Source organism: Artibeus jamaicensis, unplaced genomic scaffold (genome assembly GCF_021234435.1).
Source record: "Artibeus jamaicensis isolate MK-2021 breed Jamaican fruit bat unplaced genomic scaffold, CSHL_Jam_final scaffold_1283, whole genome shotgun sequence".
Taxonomy (NCBI): Eukaryota; Metazoa; Chordata; class Mammalia; order Chiroptera; family Phyllostomidae; genus Artibeus; species Artibeus jamaicensis.
In genome coordinates, this window is record NW_026522028.1 from 6515257 (window position 1) to 6524275 (window position 9019).

A 9019-nucleotide genomic window follows, 5' to 3' on the forward strand; every position below is an offset into this window, starting at 1 on the left:
TGCTCCTAACTATTTCGGTTTAAACTCCTTTCATGTAACTAAAGATATTACCACTAGAAAACTATGTCATCTCTTCTGGACACAAAAGTGTTTGACAGTTTGCCAATTTGTATTTCAAAATAAAACTCTCACTCCTAACCTGACATATGGTAATAAATGTGTGATCCATGTCCTTTATAAACTTTTATTCTGAATCTAAGACAACATTCTTTCCTTAAGCACACCTTTTCAAAATGCAACAACCCCACAAAGGTAAGCAAACAGGATATTTTGCACATTAGGAAACTGCTTAACAGGCTTTTCCAACCAAGAAATGAAGACTCCATCTCAGTGTCACTCAGGGTATGGGTACTGGCTGGATCTAGCTGAAGGGCAACCACTGGCTCTGGAAGGACATCTAGCCCTGGTTTCAGCTTGGGCTCTGGCTTGAGCTCTCTCCTCCTCATCTTTCAAAGCCTCTTCATAATGGCTGGGGAAGGCAGTGGGGTCATTATCATTGAGCTTGGTCAAGAATTCCAGGATCTTCATCTTGCTGGTCTCGGCATGAGCTCTTGGACCCCAAAGGAACTCATAGGACGGAGGATCGCTGTTGGCCACCTGCTGGTACACCAGGTATTCTTCCTGCACCAAATCTTGGGTGATGAGTTTCCTTGGCTCCCCAAAAACGAAGTGACTCTTTCCATCGTAAATGCCCATAATTTTCAGGGATTGCCAGATTAAATTCTCAGAGGCGCGGTTGCCATTCAAGAAGATGACACCTAGGAGAGGCATCAGAATCCCTCTTATAGGAAATTTCCAGCCTCTGCTCAGACTCCCGTCGCTGGTGTCACCTTGACTGTCGACAAGGGTGTAGGAATTTCCACTGGCCTCGACTTCTTCTAACTGTAGGCCATAGAGCAGATTCATGTGCTCAGAGGCCTTCCTGAGGATCTCAGGGAAGTTCTTTCTGCATGATTTTTGGACTAACTTCAGCATGTCTGCCTTTTTAATAGGCTCCTTCATTATATACTGATATAGCAGGTACTCTACTAGCTTACTTGCCTTCTCGATTAGAATAACTTGACCAGAGCTCCCAGTGGAGGTTGAGGCCCAGGAGGAACATTTACTTTTAGGATCACGGCCTTTGGCTTTTCCAGCAGGTCTTTCACATGACACACCCGCAGCGGCACTGGTGGTGCCTGGGTCACTCGGAGATGCCTGAGGAGGGCCAGCATCAGTGAAGCTTGAGGGAGCGTCCCCCAGAACAGAGGAGGAGGAGCAAGTGGCCTCTTCCTCTCCTGTAGCAGCCTCAGCACTGTCAAGACCTCGGGTCTCAATTCTGTTTTGGCAGCGTTTCTCACGAGCACGGAGCTTACTCTTGTGACCACGAGGCATGATGACTGTGGTTCAGGTCAGCAGACAGGAGTGTGAGCAAGCAGGGAGGTGATCTGGGCACCTGGTGGATGGAGAAAGAGAGGTGAGCACCTTCAACAGGTAGATTCCACCTTGGCTTTATTGGAGACTGCCTCTGCAGGCTACCTTGAAGGTGCTACTCTAGAAATCCACAAGGCTTCTGGTTCTTCAGGTCAGTCTGTGTGCTAAGAATAACATAGTGGGACCACTGAACCTTTAGAGAGAGGCTCATGTTACATCATACTAGAGTGCTCAAGTGACAGCAGGGGATATCAGTGTATCCGATCTTGTCTGGTATGTGGGGTCTTCTCAGTTCATCAGCAGTATTATCACATCAACTCTGGGCAAAGTTTGGGTACCTTCCTCCCTGCTACTCTGACATTGATAACTCAAAACTCAACACTCCCTGGGACCCAGGAGAAAGAACTAGAGGGAAGCCTCAGTCATCCTGCATATCATGGGACACACAGTGCTGAGAATTTAGTGGGCTCTTTTGTCTTCTGACTTCATGTAGATCCGCACATCCTAGTAAAGTTTCTCAGTGTAGATTCTTGTGAGTATTGGCACCTCTCCCTTCTCTTGAACTGGTGACTAGAACGACAAACTAAGGAGCTCCCCTCCCTTAGACCTGATATAAAGATATGCAGGAGCTCATTGGGGTAGCCCATCTCTGAGATTTCACAGGCTAATAGTTAAGGTTTGGGATGGATGCTTTTATATCCCCTTTATGCAGGGGTGGTTGGTTCCCCGAGCCTTCTCTCATATTCCTCAATTGAGCTCCTGGAAGAGAACTGCTCACGGTAAGATCGAACCTCCCTGAGAACCACTAAGAGGATATAAAGTTGATCTTAGCACACAAAACCCCCTCTACCAAGAGTGGAGATTGTTGCACAAAAGCTGAGGTCCTATGGTAGGTGGTTCCACACAGGATCCCAGTGCAAGACCGAAATTTGACTCCTGCAGGATTCATTTCTTTTTCTACTAACCTGGGACCACTCCCCTCATGTCCCTACTTCCCTGGAGGGAAGAAGGGTAGTCACTCCACAGAGACATCTATCCTTGAGGTCTGCCAGCACTACACATAAGGAGGATTCTCTGTGGCCTCACTGGTATGATATGGCACGTCCTCACATTCCTCAATGGTCTCTGAAAATCCTGGCATAACATGAAATTTTGCCACCAATCAAAGGAGATTGCCCCCTTTGACCTCACCGGTCCCCTGCCTGAGATGGCCAGGAAAGAAATGAGTGCAGCTCATCATAATGACATGCCCAAACTCCCAGGGCTGAGAAGAGAAGTGAGACTTTAGTTGGCCTCCTCCTTCCTAAGCTGGTCACCTATCCACCGCAGTGTCACAACCCTGAATCCCCTTAGGCACTGGCTCCCCTTTCCTGCTCTGAACGTCCTCCTCTAAAGCCAGCCCTCACTTCCCTGAGACCACCCCAGAGGAAATGAGGGCCCAGCTCAAACTGCCTGCTGCACTTGGGCCTCCTTTCCTGAGTCTGTGAGGTGGCGGGTGCAGCTCTCATCTCCCTCATGTACCAGTAGAAGTGATACATTCCTTTCTTATCTGCCTACTCTGCCTGGCGCCTCTAACAGCAGATGGCTTGGATGCTGCTCTGTGCGACCCCCATTTTGTGCACTGAGCTCAGCTCTTAAGCACTCAGGCCCTCATGTTAAAAGCAGTTTGGGTGTACAGGTAGTCCGTCTGCAGAATCAGGGTACACCCACAGAGTACACACGGCCTTCTCACTAACATATTTGAGACGGAATGCAGCCCGACGGCTCGCCTCCAGCCTCTCAGAGACCAAAGGCAGGCCCGGGTCGGGGTGGGCTCACCTACCCTCTTGGAGAGCTGTGGTTTCCGAAGGTCGCCCTGTAGGTCCTCAGGTTGACTCCGGGCGCAGCCTGAGAATCCGCCCTGAACCGGAAAGCAGCGGCCTGGGTTCAAAGTAAAAATAAACTCCTCAACAAATGGTGTTGGGAGACCTGGACAGCTACATGAAAAAAAATGAAACACGGCCACCAATTTACTCCATATACAAAAACAAACTCAAGATGAATAAAAGACTTAAATGTCAGTCATGACATCTAAAAGTCCTAGGGGAGACATAAGCCGGAAAATTTCATATATTCTATGCAGCAATATTTTCACCAATATGTCCCCTTGAGTGAGGAACATAAAGGAAAGAATAAACAAATAGAACCTCATCAAAATGAAAAGCTTCTGCACAGCTAAAGAAAACAACAGCAAAATGAAAAGGGAACCAGCTGTATGGGAAAACATATTTGCCAATGATACCTTGGACAAGGGTTTGATCTCCAAAATATATAAAGAACTAACAAGACTCCACTTCAGGAAGACAAACAAACCAATTAAAAAGTGGGCAAAGGACTTGAACAGACACTTCTCCAAGGAGGACATAGAGAGGGCCCAAAGACATATGAAAGGGTGCTCAGCATCAGTAGCCATCAGAGAGATGCAAATTAAGACCACAATTGAGATGAACACCTCACACCTGTCAGAATGGTCGTCATGCACAAAAGAGCAAAAAGTGCTGGCGTGGTTGTGGAGAAAAGGGAATCCTAGTGCACTGCTAGTGAAAATGCAGACTGATGCAGCTACTGTGGAAAACAGTATGGAGTTTCCTCAGAAAAGTAAAAATGGAACTGCCTTTTGGCCCAGCAATTCCACTGCTGGGATTATATCCTAAGAACCCTGAAACAGCAATCCAAAAGAGCCTATGCACCCCAGTGTTCATAGCGGCACAATTTATATTAGCCAAGTGCTGGAAGCAACCTAAGTGCCCATCAGTAAACAAGGAGGGCAAAAACCTATGGTACGTTTACACAATGAAATACTACGTGGCAGAGAGAAAGGAGATCCTACCCTTCCAGACAGCATGGATAGAACTGTGGAGCATTATGCTAAGTGAAATAAGCCAGGCGGTGAAAGACAAATACCATGTGATCTCACTTATAAGTGGGACCTAATCAATAAAATCAACAAGTGAGCACCATAGAACCAGAGACATGGTAGTAAAGCACAAACTGACAGTGACCAAAGAGGAAGGGGGAGGGGGATGATCGGGAATGAAGGGGAAGGGTCATCAAGGAACATGGATGTCGTACCCATGGACAAAGACAATGGGATTGGGGGTAGGACTGAATGTGGGAGGTGAGGGTGGGTAGGGTGGGGGAGAGTAATGGGAGAAAATGGGGACAACGGCAGGTGAATAACAATAAATACAACTAAAACTAAGAAGAAAAAGAAAGCCGTTCAGATCTATACATCGTCATCTCTCTGCCGAATCGTGTTCCTCCCGTAAAGCAAGGATGGACTTGAAACTAACACATTCGAGGCCTAATTCAGGCGGCCGGCTTTACTCGAGCCTCTCAGAGACCAAAGGCAGGCCCGGGTCGGGGTGGGCTCACCTACCCTCTTGGAGAGCTGTGGTTTCCGAAGGTCGCCCTGTAGGTCCTCAGGTTGACTCCGGGCGCAGCCTGAGAATCCGCCCTGAACCGGAAAGCAGCGGCCTGGGCGCACCGGGAAAGACCCTGGCTCTAAGGCGGAAGTGGGTGGGTCCTAACTGGCAGGGGCTGTCTGGGGTGCCTGAGAACTGAGAGCCCCGCGGCAGGTGGGCTGGGGAACCGGGGGACCCCACTGCTTAGGAGTGGGAGGGCCCCAGGTCCTCACTCAGGGTCCCTACTTTTGTGTCTTCAGAGCCTCGGCTTGACCCTCTAGTGATATGGGTGGTCCCGGCTGCACACCATCTGCTCTGTCCTGAGTTCCAGGTGGCAGTTCAGTGGACAGCTGCCTATGTTTGGCCTGGGCCTTGCAGGCCAGACACTAGCGTAGGGCTTCAACAAGATACTGGGGTCGTGGGGGTGATCTTCTCCTTTAGCACTGAGAGTCCTTGCTTCATCTCGGTGCAAGATTCCTGTCTTTGCAATTATGGGTTTCAATCCTATAAGGCAAGGCCCTTCCGTCCCAGAGATCACCCCCGAAGAAAGCGTGGACTCTCAGTGGTCGTTTTTCTGGCTTCCCCAAGGTCATGGAAAGTCCTGGTTTCTATGTGATCCCCCGTTTTTTTTTTACGCTGCCCCTCATAATACTCAGGATACTCATATAGACAGATTCCTCTTAGAGATCCTGTCATTACCTCTTCCAGCCAAAAATTGTCTGCATTACACCGAGATCCTGACCCCCCTGCGACTGTCCAGAGTGAAGTCAGCCTGACGTCGCTGCCACAGCTTTCACGGGGTGACAGCACCAATTTTGTGGGACCTCCTTTTCATGCTCTGGGTGCTACCCTTAGTCCACTTTGGGATCCTTACTTTGACAGGTGAACAGTCCTGTAACTTTAGCCTTTGATTTCTTGACTCTGCTCATGTTACATTAATATTGCACTTTTCTGGGAATTCCAAGTTGGAAATGAAGGTCATCCTCATACGATCTTTGTCCTTCAAGGCTACCAAGGAGATCCAATAACGGTGTGAGTCTAGGACTTCAGGTTCTGGCTTATTCCCTTACTCCTCCCTAGGCAGGCTCCTCAGCATATGTTCCAGAGCCTTGGACTCCTTGTATGGAACTGAGATACCCTCCTTAATATTTTCTTTGATCCACTTAATTTGGCCTGATTGTTTCCTCACCTTTCAGCCATGGGAATCCTGAACTTGGCATCTGTCTCTTGGTTAGTGGCTTCCTGGGTGGTGACTCCTCCCTGCTAGTACTTGAGCATTTGCCTAATTGCAAGCCTGCAGAAAATGGGTCCCCTCACCCAGCAATGTAGAGTTAGGAAACTGAAGTGCATATCAGAGCCCATGTGCTGTGCTGTCTGAGAAAAGAAAGCTGATACATTCTTTCTTTTCATGAGCCTGGCTTAGGGAGCATAGAAGGGTAGAGCTTGATGTGTGTGAGCCCTGACTGATGTTTTGACAGTATCTGATACTGCATATGTAGCTGATCATACTGTCGCTAAGCATGATCTCTCCTGTATTCCTATCTCTTATTTGTGTGTGTATTCTAACTGCTCTTGTTATGTAGTCCATCTAATGTTTTGGTCACAAGGTCCTCTCTTCCATCACCTAAGCTGTCCTTTGGGGTAGTAGAGATGGAGTCTAGGGCTTCTAGTCCCATTGCTTTCACCTAGTCCCTGTGTGTGAGTTGCAGGTTCTGCATTTGTCATGTGTTTTTTAAAGCCCTCTCTGGTAGGGTTCATGGGTGGTGTTCCATGTGTGTGAAAATGTGCATATTGCCTGGAATTCATTGAGATTTTACACAATATTTGTTATGTCTAAGATTATGATTATTTGAACTTCAGAAAATAACACTCAACTTAAAGGAATACAAAAATATTCAGTAGATATCAGCAAATATGTATCACTGTAGTACCTTGAATACCAAAATCTGTCCAGAAAGCTGTTAAGAAGAATCTGAGAGTACATTCTCCACTCCCCCCATTAAATCCTATTTTGAGTGTAGGGGAGTTTTTCCAGCTGAATACTACTGTACTGTTCGAAACTTCGTTTCCAACACTCAGTTTCTTCCCACGTAGGTGATGTTTTTACACAAACCTTGCCTGTCTTCATTAATTCCACCATCCCCTAAAATGTACTCTTGTCTTACAGTCTGGGAAGGGACAGCAACAACAACAGCCACAATACAACAGAGTGATCTTGAATGCCATTTTAATAGAATAGGCTCTGAGTCCCTAACTCACTGCCCAGTCTGTCTCATTGCTCGCTCCTTTGCCTGCTTTATGGGTCTGGCTGAGTGGTTCCACTGCTGTTTGACTTCTGTACAGGTCAATTTTCTGTGCTTTGATTGCATTTTTATTACTAAAGCTTTGTTGTATTTAAACTTGGTTGTGTGAGGAGGCACCGTGTTTCCTCCTACCTCTCCATCTTGGCCGGAAGTCCAAGACTGGCTGCTTTCTTTAACCACAAAGTGGAGACTCTGCCTCAGGCCTCACTAGGGATGGGAGGAGGTGTGAGACATGCCCTGCACAGTCAGCTGGCCATAGTTGCAGTAGAGGAGTCTGGGCTGCAGCTCTGACTCAGTGTGGATACACCACATCTTTTTCAATCAATCGATACATGAACATGTATATGTTTTTGTATGATTGAGTGTATGCCTTAAGGGTAATTTTCAAAAGTGGAATACTGTGTCACTGGTAATTGAATACTTAGTCTTGTTGAATGTGGCCAAGTTTAAGTGAATATTTTGAAAATGTTTGCAACAATGTTCTTAAGTGATATGGGAAATAAGTAATGTTCTTAAGCAATACAATAATAAATTGATTTTCAGCTACTTTAAATTAGCGTATATTATGTTATGCTTGTTTTTTTCAAGCCCCACAGTAGGTTTATATTACTGAAAAATGTATATGCCCTTTTTTCTTTAATTATTTTTCAAGTGCAGTTTTTTGCCTTTTATTTCCACCCCAGCCCACCCCCCGTGCTCCCCACCTCTCTCCCATTTCCACGCTCCTTAGCTGTTGTCCATGTGTCCTTTATACTAGTTCCTCTAAATCCCTCACCCTTTCCCCTTGTTATGCTTGCTTTATTAACAATTTTGGATGTTTTTGTCCTTGTCGTTGCGGTTCATTGGATTCAGTGATGGTCAGTGACCTTGAGGGACGTGGATTTGATTCCCAGTCAGGGCACATGTCTCAGTTGCAGATCAGTCTCCAGTGCGGGCCTTATGAGAGCCAGCCACAAATGGATGACTCCCTTTCCTCTCCCTCCCTTCCCTTCTCTCTAAAGATAAATAAATAAGGCCTTTGAAATTCTCTTGGAAGTTTTGGTTCACTTTGCATGCTCTGGATAATTTTATGTGATGAAATCAGAACATTTGCAGTCCTAAGAGTATAATGTAACCAGTGCTCTAGGTACTCCTTTGCCAGCTTCAGCAATATCAACACACGGCCAGTCTTTTCTCATCTGTCATCCTCAGACCTCAAGTTATTGTGAGGCACACAAAATAACAATGTTTATCATTTTATGTACCTTTAAAGGTTGAAGCTCTTAATTACAAACATAATTGAAATACCTCAAGGACACAGGCAGTCCCAATTCCAAGATGACCTCCTGGATTCCTGAGTCCTGGTGTACAAACAACTTCTTGCACTTAATTCATCAGACACTAATCTGGATGGTGCTATGAGGAGTTTGGCAGATATAATGGAGGTCTGATATCTGTTATTCTTAAAATAGGAAGATTATAATCCATGACCCAGACCTAATGAAGTGAACTCTTAAATCAGATGGAACTTTTCTTGGTGAGGGAAACCCAAAGGGTGAGAGGGAGGTTCTCCTGCCTAGCTTTGAAGATGGAAGGTGCTGCATAGCATAGCAAAGCCCTAAGAGAGACCTGAGCATCATCTGTAGCCCGTAGCATGCACACAAATGGGAACCTTAGTGCTTCAATTCCTAGTAACTGAATTCTGCTCCCACCAAAATGCATGGATTGGAAGGAGCTCCTGAGCTCCACATGAGAAGAAAGCCACCAGGAACAATGACGGCAGAGTTATAAGTCTTCTGAACTAGGAATCCCAGGGACTCCACTCCCAATCGCTGACTTTGGAATTGTGGGGTCCTAAATGTATGTGGGTAGAATGTATGA

The 9019-nt window shown here is 46.4% G+C and overlaps 1 protein-coding gene across 1 annotated transcript; it reads right to left on the minus strand.

Moving 5' to 3' along the window:
* Positions 1-333: 333 nt before the first annotated feature.
* On the minus strand, positions 334-1374 carry MAGEB1 (MAGE family member B1). Its single transcript, XM_037152077.2, has one exon. It carries the CDS (start codon positions 1372-1374, stop codon positions 334-336), a length of 1041 nt encoding a protein of 346 aa, XP_037007972.2.
* Positions 1375-9019: the final 7645 nt, after the last annotated feature.

Bases quoted from the DNA above. Each gene is read 5' to 3' on its own strand.
- MAGEB1 (XM_037152077.2), bottom strand. From the start codon at position 1,374: ATGCCTCGTGGTCACAAGAGTAAGCTCCGTGCTCGTGAGAAACGCTGC.